The 16479-nt window shown below is 43.2% G+C and overlaps 1 protein-coding gene across 1 annotated transcript in view; it reads right to left on the bottom strand.

The window, feature by feature from the left end:
• Nucleotides 1-16479, bottom strand: part of CELSR1 (cadherin EGF LAG seven-pass G-type receptor 1) — a 163928-nt gene that overhangs the window by 36089 nt on the left and 111360 nt on the right. Inside the window, exons 6-14 of the mRNA XM_034062830.1 lie at nucleotides 11850-12007; nucleotides 10552-10715; nucleotides 8947-9072; nucleotides 4888-5054; nucleotides 4256-4441; nucleotides 3850-3963; nucleotides 3354-3528; nucleotides 2496-2637; nucleotides 379-499 (exon numbers count right to left, since the gene is read on the bottom strand). Coding sequence (XP_033918721.1) covers nucleotides 379-499; nucleotides 2496-2637; nucleotides 3354-3528; nucleotides 3850-3963; nucleotides 4256-4441; nucleotides 4888-5054; nucleotides 8947-9072; nucleotides 10552-10715; nucleotides 11850-12007 — 1353 coding nt within the window. The remainder of the gene's footprint in view (nucleotides 1-378; nucleotides 500-2495; nucleotides 2638-3353; nucleotides 3529-3849; nucleotides 3964-4255; nucleotides 4442-4887; nucleotides 5055-8946; nucleotides 9073-10551; nucleotides 10716-11849; nucleotides 12008-16479) is intronic.

Below are 16479 nucleotides of genomic sequence, written 5' to 3'. Positions count from 1 at the left end.
GGGCAGAGCTTCACCCAGCCGGCCTGAGCTGTTTCATGGCTATTACTCACTTGTGATACATAAAACACCACCAGCACTCCTCTGCACTCTGGTCTGATCTCCCTCGATAAACCAGGCTGCACTTCAGAGAGATCAGCACCAGGCTTTCATCCTCGCAGTTTTGCTTTCCAAACGCAAATAAGGTAAGAGCTGCACAGTACGATTTTGTGAAGGGTGGTGCCAGCAAAATGTTTTAGGTAAAGATTAACTACACTGTGCACATATATGTATGATACAAAGCACAACTGTGTGTACTTTGTCTCAGATACTCTCTTGTAACTATTAGTGGTATTTTTAAGCTAAAGAAATTTTGACTTAAGACTGGTTTCTTTTGTTTACCTTGCAGCGACATTCTCCATTGGTCTTATTGCAATCAGAATCAAACCCTTTACTGGTCTCACAATTACATGGGCCACAGATGGGGTTTCCCCACCAGCCTCTGGGACAAGGCAGGTCAATCCTATAAAAAGAAGTCAAATTGAAAGCAAGTTCTTTCAAACTTCCTCTTAAAAGACGGGAAAAAAGGGCTTTGAGCCAAATCAGTTTATAGAGTGCAATGTGTCTCACCGCAGCAGCCAACGATCAATACATATATAAAGATATATACACTATAATAAATGGAAACAAACAGTATCAGTGCTAAAAACCCCTAGAGGGAATGCGCCTCTGAGTGTTTTCAAGACCAACTCCTCTTGATAAGGAGTATACATCTGTATGAGCAAAGAAAGTGCTCTTTCCTCTGAGAGAGGGCAATGGGGCCCACACTGACTAGTGGAAATGGTCCTGCTCCCACCAGCCCCAGTGCTCTGCTGGGGAAAGCGCTGGCTGGGGCAGGCTGGATGCTGGACAGCCCCTGTTGGCTTGTGCTGGCACTTTAGCAGCTTGGGCAGCTGCATGTGGTGCTGAGCCCATGCCCCGTTTTACCTACTGCTACAAACAGCCTCAGGATGCAGCTCCCTAACATTTTATATTGCACCCCTCATCCCCATGGGCTCCTGTCCCACCACTGCCATGGGCAGCAGTACTTACCCAGCCTGTGGGAAAACCAGCTCAGGACCAAAGCTGGCTGCAAGTTTACCCTATAAAGACAAGTCACTACTTTCTGGCAACCTGGCTTTCTCAGCCAGCTCATCACAGGGTCTGAAAAGCCCTGGACTGCCACTGGGGAGGACAAGTGGTTGAAGACATAGAAGAGAGACGGGTGGCAGCTTTGATGCAGATTATGAGTAAAGATTGTGATTCAGACTAAGAGTGGAGAAGCACAGCTCGCCAGAAGTTGCGCAGCAACCTGAAAGCCACTTCTATGAAGGATAACCCTCGTTTTTGCTGGTTCTGTTTCTTCTGGGTGAGCTTCTGATAAGGTTTGTCCTACAGATGCCCCAACACCAATGCTGGTAAGGAGAGCTCTGGGAAGGGGCTGGAGCAGCAACCAGGGTCTCTGCTAGCTGGAAGTCTTTGTCAAGCAATAGCCTGAAAGTCACACTGCTGATGTTGAGTCTGTGATCAGCGTAATGCACTAGTGAATGTAAGGAACTCCCTCCCCACTGCTCGTTTTAGGAATGAAAAGCTGTTTGCCATCTGTTTCAAAGACCACAGCTGAATTTTGTTTACAGTAATAGCTAGGTTTGTACTTCTATGCTTTATAATATGAAAAACCACAATGCTGCACTTGACATGATGTTAGCAGATAATGACAAGGGACAATGTCTCTATGTTGCTAATCCAGAGGAATGAAAGATGAATTGGGCAACAGCACAGCCAACATTTGCCAGCTCACACAACAAAAGGCAGAGGAAGAAGCTTGCAGGTTTTCAAAGGGAAGTAAACATCACATGGGCTATTCCTAAATGGACAGACAAATGCACTTCATTTGCACATCATGAATGGCCCATATTACAGTAAATCAAAGCACCGCCTCTGGGATAAGGGTGGTTGCTGAATGCTTATCTGAAGCTGGTGATGAGGGAATCTGCACGTTTCTCCCACACAGCAACAGGACATAGTTCTCCCAGACTGTCCAGAAGAGACAGCTTTTTGTCAGCCCAGGGACTGGACCCAAACTGCAAAGCTCTTTTATCTGGCCACAGGCCACCTAACTGGATGCATCACTCTGTGTATGTGTTGGGGGAGCTGAAGGAGAGACACAGAGCAAATTCAGGCCAAGTCCACCACAAGGTACAAGTCAGACGCTGTGCTGTGTAACTCAATACAACTGGTTGAGCCTTTGAGCTGCTGATGAAGAAATTCAGACCCTGAATATATGGAAGTCTGCCTGGTATCTGGGGAGAGAGCTCAGGAGTGCTAAAGGGCAGAAAGCCTGCAAATATCATCCACTATGAATATTCAAATTGTAACAGGAAAGCTAACTGAAGCAGAAAAGGAAACAGGAGGACTGCTGCTGTCTTAGAAGACATACCTGGAAGGATGAAGAAACCAAGAACAAAACCAATTCTTACTTGCTCTCGCAATACTGTCCGTAGTAGCTTTGTCCACATTCACAGGTGTAGCCATGGGATGAGCTGGGTTTGTGCACGCACGTGGAGACATGCTCACATGGGTTCAAGTTACATACATCAACACAGTCTCTTCCAAAGTACCCTGGGGAGACAAGGTCATAAAATTACAGCAACCATTGTAATTTATGATTTGCATGTCTCCAAAAGACCATCTATTTTAAACTTATACACTAATAACACATCTTCAATAACCAGCAGATTTCCCCTGAGATACTGTCAGAAGGAAGGTACTCTTTTCCCTCTCAGCAAAAAAAGATAGTGGGCTGTTCTTTTCCACAGTCTGTTAACATGCTTGAGGCACCCTTGTGCCTTTGGTTTTCAGTTTTATATTCAGGGCATGTGTTACAAATAGTTTTGTGTTCTCTCCCTGTGTGCATGTGAGGTGACTGCTGGGTGCTGACAGCATGTGCTGGCTACATGCACTAAAACAGAGAAAACATTCAAAGTATCTTGATTAGGATGCAGGGTGTGAGACTGAGACTCAACAGCAGAAAAGGCTTGGAAAGAAAAAAAGAAAAAGGAAAGAGATAGAAAGGGGAGGTACATGGAAAGAGCCCTTTGAACCAGAGACCATCTTTCTGTTTGGTTGATACGCTGCCTAGAATAAATGATCCTTAGTCCATGACTGCAGTTTCAAGGGTGCTACTGTAAGACTGAGAAAGATAATACTGATTAGAAGAAGAACCAGAAGATGAGCACTCTGCAAGCATGCTGCTGCTGCTACTGCTCTTCTTCTGATGAGTGCATGGAGATGTGATCCAGCTCCTGGCTGAGTGCCTGGGATGGTCACTGGGTTACCTGGGTCACAGACGCAGGAGTAGCTGTCCCAGTCGTCACTGCAGTAGCTGTGCTGGGGACATGGGTTGGAATCACAGGGGTTATCCACTTCACAGCCCTCCTTCACGTTGATCTTGATAGCCTGTTTCATGTTGAGTGTAGCTATATTTGTAGATGTCTCTCCCATTCTTACACCCTGGTGACAAAAGACAATTGTTCTAAAGTTACTCTTCACTCAGAATATAGTAGCATGTGTTTCACTACTTTCATTAATCCATGAGGGTACATTTTAAAGAAACATCACCTGCTGAGCCAAACCTAGATTTTTTCTTAGATGCTGCTCCCCTGCGTAAGATTTGTACCTGGGACTGTGGGTGGACTTTAATATTTTGATTCTTTGATATTTTGATGGAGGAAACAGAAATGTTCATGGATGGATAAAAAAGAAAATCCCCCATTTTCACATGGCTATTTTCTTAAATGTTCAAAGTTTGTTGCTACATGTTTCATTTCATACCTGCATACAACCATAGAATCCCTGCTGAACAGAGACTTGGTCTCCAGAGACACCTCCCACAATGATACTTTTCATTTTAAGTCCAGGTAGTTGATTTCCAATCTGCACAGTGCTCTGTTGAGGAAAAGGATAATCAATAAGAAGAAGCACTATCATCCTCTATGACACAGACAACCTACTTCCTAGTGATGGAGTCAAGCAGTAGCTGACAGTATATTCAAGAAGAAATATCAAAGCAGTGAGGAGCTAGACATCTGAATGTGGCTTTTTACAGACTTGTTCAGAACATATTATTAGGCTTAGTAAGTTAATATGATTTTATTAGACAATTCAGTCCCACAATCCTTTATCCTGCTTTCTCCTGAACGCATTTCTGTAGTGCTTAGTGGCAACTTTGCTGCCTTACCTGATACATCCCGTAATCCAAGGACATGACAGCAAGGTACTTGATGTCTTTACCATCTTTAGCACTCTTCAGCTCTATTAATAAATGATGCCATTCCCCATCACTGACTCGTGACTGGCTCATCTTCAAACTAGCAACCTGGCTCAGGCCACTGTACACTTCAAACTGCACATAGTTGTTCAGTATCTGTTGAATAAAAAAAACCCAAATGTGCCTATTTTTTTTTCTACATATTTGTATTTGATGCTGAAGAGAGCAGAGGGCAAGATAATAACATTTCCTAAGACAACCCAAAAAAGAAAAAAGCCCAAACAGTAGAGAAGGGAACACTTGTTGGACATTCAGACTCTAACTCGCCTTACTGGCAAAGAACCCCCAAAATAATCAAGAGACACGTTTGTTTGCATCTGTATTAATGCATGCTACTACCTCTGTTTAAAAAAATAATCTTAAACCAATGCATCTGAATTTTACACTGATCTTACGTTCTCTGTAAAAGGCTGAAGAAATCATTTGTATTTACTGATGTGCATTTAGCAGGGTGGACGAAGCTGGGTAGTTCATGTGGCCATACCCACTGATGGTGGAGAATTTCTTAATTCTTCTCTAACCAAAGGCAGCCACATTGTTACCTGAATGTTGATCTTGGATGCAGCCCCAGCATTGGCTTGCATTAACATGCCATTGACTTTCCGGGTTCTGAACATCAGCCCAATGTACCACGGCACCGAGATGGTAATGTCAAGGTCACTCCAAATGATAATGCTTTCACCACTGAAACGCTGAGGAGAAGGCATTGCTGTAAATACAGAGGCAAGAGAGAAACAGTTTATATCCATCAGGACAAAGACTTAAAGAAGAAATGACGCTATGTGGTGCTGACGGCTCAAGGTTGCTAGTCCCTTGTCCACTGAGCTATTTTTAATTCACTATGGAGCGAGAGCCAGTCTAGGAGAGTCACTATGAAGCAACTGATAACACTGTGAATTCACAACCTACCCTTGTTGTGGAGCAGGCACCTTGCCTCAGTGCCTGCATTCAACAGACAGCACCCCCACACTGCTGTGGCATTACACAGGTGAGGAATGTTCCTAGAAAGGTAAGCTCAGGATCTCTACTGATAGTTCTGCTGATGAGTGGGTGGACAGAGAGGAAGTATGAGGGCAACAGTTGCTGCAGATGTTTTCAACATATCCTTGATTACCTGCTTCTAATTAACAGATTAAACACAGAAGAAAAAGCTGGGAGGCAACAGGAAGTATTAATTAATTAGAAATACTCTAAGGTCAGATTATTTAGCTGTCTCAGCTATGCAGCCTGTTGACAGGGAGAAAGTTTGTGTGGAATTGCCTAGGTTATCTGCCTTAAATATCTCAAGGTGGCAGCTGAAGAGTTGCCTGCCCTCTTCTCTAGCCTTGCACGAACACAACTCCTACAGGTAGACACTGATGACAGCCTTCAATGGAAAGCACTTTGCCGATGGAAAACAAGGGAACACCCACCCTTTGGGCTTTTAAAGTAGCTACTTCAGGTAACAGGAGCTACGGTACCATGGATTAGTTGATGCCACTGCTCAGGAGCACAAATTAAGCTGTGGGAGCTCTGTGCTATTTGCAGCACCTCATATAGTATCTCCACTATGTGTGGCACCTTGTAGCAGGATCTACCATCTGCCATCAGCCCTTGCCTGATGTCGTCAATCATAGGCGTGCTGGTGAGGTTCATGTAAGGTTTTTGCAAGTGGGAGCAGGCTTTAGCAACTGGGTTCAACCACCAAAGATTAGCACCTGGCCTTGTATCTCAATATGTGCTGAGCCCATGTGGATAGTCAGTGAGATGACAGGGCTTAAATCTCCTTTGCCTTCTGTTCCACATTACCATATCTGCCGACTCTTCTGGATCTTCTTGTAGTAGAAGAGACCATATACATATACTTGTATACACAAACGCATGTGTGTTAGTCTAAGGTGGCAAGTCCTTAGAAAATGGTAGAGACATCACAGCAGAAGATGGAGTGAGGTTGATGTGAAGTTGCATCTTTTGGTGGCAAAAAGCCCAAACCTCGAATTCTGATATATCTGCCTTGCTGGTCTGTGTAAAGGGAAAGGGTGTAGTGTGGGGAGTGCAGGGCTGTTTGTGAGAAACAAGGTGTTAGTTACTAGTGGACTATCACTGGCCAAGCCAGAGATGTAAATTGACTGGTCCTTCTTTAAGGTGTTACCCAACCACACTGGGTTAAGTGCAGGCACCATGAAGGACAAGCCTTCTTTCTCCTCCTCCAGGCTGTGATTTCCCCCTTGAAGTCATGCTCAGTCCTCCATGAATGCTAGCATGGGCAGATGGTGGAACAACTGAAGCTCAGCGTGCTCTTGAAACTCAGACAGCAATTTAAACTGCTTTGCCAGCAGACACAGCTATTCCTAGCTTGCTTAAAACCTGAATCCAATGCTCCAGCTCTGCCTATCTGGTCCATGGCATGATTCATCAGCCTGTGCTGCACATCAGTGTAAAGGTAACCAGGACATCAGTGCTGAGCAGAATCGTTTCCTCCTCTGGGTATACACATGCAAAAGTCAGCCCTCTCCTTCCTCCACTACCCTGCTGACCTTTAAAATGACCTCAACTTCCAACCTCTTTGCTAGTGGTTTTCTAGACAACTGCTGAGATTTTTAAGTCTTCCTGCCTGTGGGGAGCAGAGCCAGGATGCAAATCTTGCGGGCTTCCCACCTGCTGGAGGTTGGGAATGCTGTTTGCAAGTGCTTCAGCTCAGCTCCTGGGAGAACTGGACTGGCACGGCAATTAGCCACCTTCTTCCTTTCTCACCGGTGGTGACTTTCTGTGCTTGCAAATACCGTTCCCTTCCCACACCTCCTCCTAACTCCTCTCCCTTCCCTGGGGCCAGGGTGCACCTTCCTGCAAGTAAAAGAGACATCCACATCCATCAGCCCCCTCTGACCTTGCTCCTCTCCCTGGCCCTTTCCCATGCCTGGGACCAGGGGTCTGCTTGGAGGGGCTGGTGGCTACATCCAGTGTACCCAAATGAGACCTGACCACCTCTGTCACCACAGAGGTGAGCACACGTGATTCCAAGCACAGCATCTACCTGCCATAGGCGATGCAGTGATGCAAACCTACCGTTTACTCAGGGTTTGTCACTTTGAAGTGCTGCCTGTGTATTTACATACACTTTTGAGAAACTCTTACATTTAAAAGGCCATCAGACAGACAGGAGGCCTGGGGAAACACACTGCCAACACTGGCGTGTCACCTGCAGTTTGGGTGTAGGACATGTGACAGCTTATGTTTTAATGTAAACCTGTGGTGTTCAGCCCAAGGCTAGCGCAGTGACATTAGCCACCCAAGAGCACGCTGGGCACAGCTGCCAGATCTTCTTCACAACACTGCAGTAATTTAGTTTTTAAAAGAATAAAATTACAAAAGCGAAACTAATTTTTCCCTAATTTCATCTCCTTTCTATAGGGGGAGACAGGAGCTGCCACAAAGTGAGTCAGCAGGCCCTAGGAGGGTGGTGAAGGTAAAACACCCCATCCTCAACAATGCAGACCAGGAGTCCCTGTCTGGGGGGTTGGAACTAGATGTGTAAGGTCCCTTCAACCCAAACCATTCCATTCTGTGATTCCTTTCGCCTGTCACTCACCCTGCAGAACTTAATTTCCAAGCTGTCCTCTCCTCCTAAGCTGCTGCTTCTCAGAAAAGAGCAGCTGCCATCACCTAGATCTGGCCCAGGCTGAGGCATATCGTGCTAAAGTGGTTTGCAAATTACTGCAGTGTGTGCGTCTCACCTTGGAGACCTGCTATACCACAATCCACACCCTGCTAAGACTAATCAAGAATGTCTGGTTTGGGGTAGATACATCATAAGAACAAAATCCTTGATCACACAGCAAACTATTCTGGGCTATCACGAAAATTAAGACCTACCACATCTGCATCAGAGGCTGGAATCTGGCTTCTGTTTCTAGGAAAGCCACCTGTTTAAGCAGGTTTTGTTTCCTGGAAGCCTCCAGGAAAACTCTGAATGAGCAACCCTCTGCTAGATGTGGAGATGCCACCTTACAGCAGGCAGCCTGCTGCCCACTGATCCCATGGGACCCCTCAGACAATTCCTTGCTTCCTTGGGAAGAAATGAACTGCAGGTTCTTCATGCCCTATAAAACACACCTGCTGCTCCTTCCTCATCCTTTATAAATGGGGTTTTACACATATACACATATCATGTTCAGTCAAAGAAAAACCCTATAAAACTGAAAGTGCTCGTACTCAGCAGAGTGCCTTCTTGCCAAGAAAGTGGTGATTAAAACTGCACATTCATCCCTGGTTTGAGTCAAAGCCCAGTAAAGTCAGCGGGATTCTTTCCACTGATTTAAAGGGGCTTAGGATCAGGCATTTTTACTATGAAGAAATTACTAAATACTGCCAAGTTCTGGGTAACTACTGTGCTTATGTAAGTAAATCAGTGAAAGCTGCTGTTACTTATGACAGCTATCATAGGTGATCTCTAGAATCATTTCAAACAGATGAAGGGTGACTTCTAGTCTTAATGGCAATTTTCTGTTTCCTCGTTTCCTATCCTTTAAGCATCACAGTTTGACATATGTGCTATGAGATGTTAATGATGGCTAATGAAATGTTCACACATGACTACACATGAAGAGGTCTTCACATCCCACCTTGCTCGCAGTTTTTCCCTCCGTAGCGCACGGGGCACTCGCAGATGTACGTGTTCCACTTGTTGATGCATGTGCCTCCATTCTGACACCAGTTGGTTTCACAATAGTTCCTCTGTGCTGCACAGCCTGAAATTCAGGAAAACAGCTATTTTACATGGCTTTATCGAGAAAAAGGCCTTGAATGATTCTATCTGAGTTTTTATGTAAAAGGAAGACATGACCATTATAGGTTTGGTTTGGGTTTTTTTAATATCCTCAAAGTCAGTGAAACAAAATATGAATGGCAAAACTTTACATGAGCTGAGCAAGTGCCAAATTCATAAAGACAAATCTATCAGAGGCTATTAAATGCAGTCACTGAGCTATGAATCTCTGGGAACTAAGAGAAAATTTGCAGGAAATACCACTGCATACTTGTCCTGGTTTTATACCCTATCCCTGGCATACACTGCTGGAGACAGGCAGATCAACTGGTGCTGTGACTCAGCACCACTGTTCACAACTTACCATCATCTAACTGAGACGCTAACCAGGGAAAGGCAATGGGCAATGGAATTACACTACTATACATCATTATTTTAAACATGTTTACAAATGAGGAACAAAAATATCCATCCTAAAGAAAACATTTTATGGCCTTCTGATGTGTATTTCCCTAAGATAAAACTTGTGCTTAACTAATATTAGAGACATGACTGTTAAAAAAGGTCTCTAAAACAAAATAGCTATTTGAAACATATGCTACAATTCCCTTCCTAATCCAAGATCAATGCAACATACCTAAGAACTGCAATTTAGCTCTTACACAGACTTTCAGCAGAGTGGAGGGAACTTGTCATTCTTGCATGTAAGAACCAGTTTTATGATGATGAGAACATGTTGTACACCAGAACTAATCCTGGGATCCCACTAACCAGGGATCCAAGGACTGGAAACCAAATCAAAACTTCCAACGGGCTGCTTCATAAAGCAGGTTTCAGATTTGGAGAACTGCAGAATTTGATGTACAGAACAAACATAACTTATGAAATAGTCTTTAAAAACATATTTTTCATGAACTAATCCCACTGGCTTTCAGGGCAAAGTGACATTTAAAAGCTAGTTAAAAAAATCCAAACAAAAAATGGGAAGTTCATTTAGGAGTAAATTCCTGGCTGAAGCTCTTAACAATGCAGAAAGTCTAAACAAGACTGGCCCTCTTTTGCAGCTTAATCCTCTAAGTGTGTGCTGTACCATGGGCTATTGTGTGAGTCCCTGACACAGGCACAGACTGCACCTTGCTCAAACAAGCCAGGTCTGGATGGAGCTGTGGTGGTGGCAGCCCAATGCCCAGCAGCACCCAGAGCTCCTTCCACATGGCCTGGGGCAAACACTTCACACTCAGTGCCGCTAACAGTGGGACAGCACTGTCTCACACCCCTCTGGCCCCTTTCTGGGCTTTGTCCAGTGCTGCTGCTAACAGTGAGACAGCACTATCTCACACCCCTCTGGCCCCTTTCTGGGCTTTGTCCAATATTGCTTCCTTGACATCCTAAGCCCTGTTAGACCCACAGCTACCAGAGAGAGCTTCCTTGTGTTGACTTTTGAGGCAGCAGTCATGCATACCTGGCAGAGTGCCATTATTGGCGATGAAACTAGCCATGTCAATTGGCTTGCTGTCGATAGAGAGGTTCCTCATGCAGCCAACAAACTGTCTGTTGTGCACCGGGAAATCTTCTGGCAAGTTTGGGACACCACCAAGGAGAAGAGGACCGGTGAGGTCCAAAGATCTGAAAAAACAAAGAAATGTTCATAATTCATTGTACAGAGTTTGTTTTGTTTTGTTCTTTATCTTACTGCTTCTATAAGCACAGTTGAGCTGTTTAGTCTGCCTCTGTTGCCATGATCTTCCCTCTGCTACATCAGCACTTTCAGAGCTTGTAATTGAAGGATCTTCCAGAAACATCACTAACTTTTAACTTGGGAGCTGTCATCACACACAGAACCCTATGACCTCTGTAACAGTGGCCAGTATGAAGGAGAAAATGAAAATTATGGAAAAATGTGCAGCCGCAGGACATTTCCTCCTGACTCCAGTCACGCTCCTTGGCACAAGGGTTGAGATGCTGTAAGTTTTGATACAATGACTTAATTATCATACAGTGATGACTTTTAAAATCCTCTGAACATCTCAGTCTTAATAACATTCAGTGGATGAAGGTTCTGCTGAATGATTCCACACTGTGTGAAAAGTGTATCACCTGGTCAGTTTGAATTAGCCCTGATTTTTATGGTGCCCCCTCCTCTTGGGATTTTAGAGCAGCATGTGTACCTCAATGGTCTTTCTGCTATCACTCATTACTTTATATTCCCACTACATTGCTTGCTGTCCATTTCCTCTTTAAATTCAAAAGTACTAATCTTTTTTGGTCTTTCCGCACAGGAAATCTTTTCTCGTACCTAATGATTTTCAATGGCCTTTTCAGTATCTCATTTATTTCTATCTCCTTTAGAGACAGAACTTTTAACTTATATACTTAAATGACAGACATACTAAACTCTTCAGCAATCACTTTCATTAATGAAGTCTAACACTTTATTTGCCCTTCTCTCTACATTTTCATACTGAGTAGATGCTTTTTATGGGCTGGCCACATTGAACTCCAGTTTTTTTGAGTTTTGTGCATTTTACAAGTAATTTGGGTGCATGTGTGTATCTACACAAAACTCTCTGCATTCCACCCAGTTTATTGCCAATTGCAGTAGCCTCCAACAAATTCCATTGCCAAACTAAACCTTGTTACTTTTTCTTGTTAAATCATAACTGCTTTTCCAACCCTATTTGCTTAGTGGTTAATCACATACTGTTGACCCTCCCCTGGAAGAAGAGAATGAGTGGAACAGGCAGTAGAGAGAATCCTTACTTCTTGGAGCCGGTCTGAGTCCCCTGGGCAGCGCAGGTGTAATTTCCAATGAGGCTCCCGAAGCGCACGGCCACTGCTGTGTCACAGTCGTCCACAGTCACCACCGCCACCTTCTCTCCAGAGGGCCCATGGGGAATTCCTAATCGCCCAATGTTTGGCTTCAAGAAATAATTGGCACATGTCATAAAGTGCTACGTACACATGGGGTTTAGATGCTGGTTCAGCCAGCTCAACAACATACTTTGTCCTATCCCTAAAGGGGACTAAAATAGGATATGTAAACAAAACAGCAGAAGTTAACTTGGCCTACGACATTTAGGCAAGAAAAAAACCCAGTGGATAACTTCAGAGAGAGTTTGCAGTGGGATATACAGCGTGGCCAGAAATGGCTTTGGTCTTCTCCACCGCTGAACTGCTTGGGCTCAAATCACTTCAAAGAGGCATTTTCTTACTTCTTCATAGCAAACTCTAACAAATTCTGCTCATTTTGTAACTCTTCACCTCAAATGAATGAAGTAACTTGATTTTTAACATTGTTTCTGGCCAAACACAGAAAACCATAAAATTATGTAATATCACAAGTGAGGCTAAAGGCTTAAGTCAAATTTTCTCTGATGGGGATACTCTTGTTAGGGTCACCAGAAACTAAGTGCAGGTTCTAATAAAGCTGTAGTGAAAGACTGTTTGATAACTGGGAGGGGGCTTAGATAAAGACCTCTTATTTCAAGTACAAGATGGGGAGTGTGTATAAAGGCCAGAATAGCAGCCTTAGTGAAGAACTAGCCAGTTCTGTGAGAAAATTGTTTTCCATGTTTAGTATTTGCAGAGCTACAGAACCCTGAACTACCACTGGTGCAGGATCTCTGCAGACTTTAGGGGTTCAGGAGAAGCTGAAAGAGCCTGCGTGCTGTCATTCCTCTATGAGTAAAGGGAAACCCCACAAGAGTGAAGACACCAGGATCTGACCAGTCATGTGGCACAGCTGAAAGCCAAGAGGTATTCTTATGATGTGTTGATCAACAGTAGTTATAACCGTATGAAAACAGCGGGCTGCTGGACATCACACTGTAGTTTGCTGTATGGACACTTAAAAACATACATTGCTCAACTGTGCACTGAAATCCCTTATTTGTAGAGCAAATGCAGAAGCAGTACAGGGATAAGTGCCCATTGTTTTTGTTTCGGTTGTACACACATAAATTTGTTAAAATACATAAAGCCATTTTGATCATGCATCAAAATGAAATACAGATTTATTTCGAAGGGTAATTATCCCAACGTATAACATTTTTAAAAGCTACTTCCTGGTGTCAGTTCCAGTTGGAAAGTATTTTCCATTTCCTCTACCAAGAACTAACGTGATCACATACTTTGGCAGTGGGACGGTATAAGGTTTTGACCTCTCCTGAGTGATATTAAGTCAGATTTTATTTTTTCTGATACTCCCAGGCCTTTGCCACTGCCTAGCCTGGAACGACAGGAAGCCTACATATTTGCAGTGCTGAAAACGTTATTGTGCACGATGATGGCAGTGTTTGTTAGTGAGCAGCTTTTCAAAGTGAATGAAAAATTACATAGAAAATTAACGAAGCCGCTGGCAGCCCTTCCCTTCCAAAATTAAAATGTTTACATTCTGGCTGCTACTCCTATTCATTTGGAGGAACGATCCGATTAACATTTGTGGTTTTGTGCTTCACTGACATAACCTATTGTTTCTTACATGGGCTCCTTGACAAAGGCAGGGTATTTATTCTCGCAGCAGGGGGGATCTGCCCAATGTTAATCAAGACTGCAACCTGATGAGAGTCAGCAGTTTGCAGCTGCTCCTTCACAGTCAACTAGCTGCAGTGGTGCACTGAGTTTTTCTGTACTTTTATTTAACATGGAAACTGTAAAGTGTTTCTCTAGATGTTGACTGTTCATTGCACTGCAGATCTCCGGCATCTTTTTGGCTCTGATGTCCACACAGAACAATAAGCTGATGAAGAAGAAATAGAATATTCCAGTGAATGAAAAGAGACCAAACGGCAGTTCACACTTAGTTCAAACATGCCATGATTTTCTGACCACGTCAAAAGGCTCATTTGACACAAAAGGCTTTTCCCAAAATGTAAGAATATGTGGATGGGAGAGGAAGGAGATTTTTCTGGCTGATTTAATAGGGCATGGAATCTTTTTTTTCTCTTATATATGGCAAGTACTACATACTCATCATCTCAGCACCTAGTATAGGGAATACTTTATCAACTGAAATGTAAAATAATTAAAATGACTAGAAGAGAGGGAGCCCACGTTAGGAGCTCCTTCAGAGCTGTATCATGAAACTGATTTTATTCATTTAATATTTTGATTAATATTAAATATAGTTTGCTGGTGAATCAAAGGATATTTAGAGCATTGTGCATTTGAATAGTTGAGTGCTACAAAGAGAATTAATCACACAGCATGAAACTTGGGGTCTGATGACAAGAATTCCTATTGCAGGTTCAGAGACCATCAGCTATAAACAATGAAAAATAAGAAAAATATATCTATTAATTGACTACAAAACAATTATGACCCATGGTGTGATAAAAAGGCAAAAAAGGCAATACAACAGTGGTTTGTTACAAAGATGGGTATGAGAGAAATTTCATGACACTGAACAGGATTGAATATTTTTGACCATTTTGAGTTCATTTATTAAAAATAACTTTTATCTAGAGCAGAGGCAGCCAGAGCAATGGAAAGCTTACCTTATCAAAACCACAAAATGGACTTGGCTTGTTTAGCCTAGCAAAGTAAAGGCTGGGGAAGGGTTTTGGAAAAGAGAAGACACTGTTACTGCAATGGACACAGTACAGAGCAAATGGGTATAAGATGCCCATGAGTAAAGCAAGCTGGAAGGCACCAGGTGATGCTCAGCCATAGGAGGGATCATCTCTGGGAAAACAGCAAGGGCAAGAATTACAAAAAAGAGCTTAATTTGTTTGTGAAATACACACGAAAGTGAATTGTCAACACTAAATGGTAGCACACACATTCACATTTCAGGCATGATCTTTGTCTCTATGGAATCCTACTGAAGCAAGACTGATCCCTAACAGTAGGAACAGCTAACACTAACCAGCACTAATTCACACTATTATTTTCTGGAAATATGTTCAAGGAGTTAAAAGCCAGACTTTCATCTGGGTACTTAGGAGTCCTTTCTGCCTGTCAGACTCATCTCCTGAAACCCCATGCTACCTGAAAGGCAAGTTTCATTAGCTGTGCCAATTCTGCACCCATGAGTAAATGTGCAACGTGGTGTACAGGAATTTACCAGCATGACCCCCATTAATGGTAATACAAGTCATGTAACTGAGTTCCTGCTCACGGGGCTGAAAATTTACCTTGTGCTGCCTAACCCTAAAGGCTCCTTTTTGCTTAGTGCTTGCCCAGAAAGAGGTTGGGATTCAAACTTCAAAGACTGCATGCTGTAAACGTAAGTGGCAAGAATGGGTACCAAGCAGTGCCAGAGAGAGAACTTGGTCTCCCTTAAACAAAAACTTGGAAAACTGGATCTATCCTGGACTCAAAAAGCAAAAAAAAAAAAAAAAAAAGGCAGTCCTGAGTGTTGCAGTCTATTATCACCATTACACAGTGATCTTCAAATGTCCTGTGAGCCCCATATAAAGTATGTTGTGTTTGTTGTATTGACCCTTGCGTTTTCTTGTTATAATCACACACAGAGTCACTTGGAGAAGAAGCAACCCTGGCTCAGGGTTCACATATGAGAGCAGAAGCCACCTACCTTCCTTTCTATCTATCTGTAAAGTAAGATGAACCACATTTATGTTCCTCAAATAATGGCAATTAGTACCTAACATTGTACAAACAACTTTGCCTCACTGCTTTCCTGAAGGGAATTAGTGGTTCTGATCTACGGATGGACAATCTCAAATCTCGTGTCTAACCCATGACATTCAACCCTGTCCAGAGTGATGGCCAGACTGCACGAATGACAGCTTCCCTTTCTGACCGCAGTGGAATTAACAGCAAGACTCATCTACTGTCCTCAGTGGTGACCTGGAGGAGCGACCTTCTCAAGCTTCAAAGGTGCATGCAACTCCCTTTGGCCAGCTGCACCGACTTTGTCAGGTTGCAGTGAGAGAATAGCACCACAAAGGTATTTTACTAGTGATGCCAAATCTGATTTCTGTGAAACCCAAGTACAGAGCAATGAACTGTTTGGACTTCCCCCCACAGCTTCAGCAGAAACACATGTAGATTCTCCCAAGTGCATGTAAAACCCCGAGAAGCTTAATCTGTGAACTTGTGTTTTATAAATGGAGACCAGACAGAGGAGAAAAGGTCATCAAAACACATCTGTTTGTAGTTTGCAAATCTACTGCAGAAATCTACTCCCATTTCACTTCAAACATCAGACATGGATATTCCTCTGTATCTCTGTTTCATTGGGATCCTCTATTATTTTAAAGTCAATATTTAAACTGCGGGAGCCCACACAGTTACTTATTAAAGACACAGATGGTCTAATGATGCAGACTGAATGGAAAGGGCAAACAGAATAACAGACAATAGAAGCCTTGTCTTAAAAACTGTTATATTTTCACATTAAAAATACCATTGTTTTGAGAAGTCATGA

This window comes from Melopsittacus undulatus, chromosome 5 (assembly GCF_012275295.1).
Source record: "Melopsittacus undulatus isolate bMelUnd1 chromosome 5, bMelUnd1.mat.Z, whole genome shotgun sequence".
NCBI lineage: Eukaryota > Metazoa > Chordata > Aves > Psittaciformes > Psittaculidae > Melopsittacus > Melopsittacus undulatus.
Note: the sequence above shows the minus strand (reverse complement) of the source record. Positions and strands in the feature narration are given on the sequence as shown.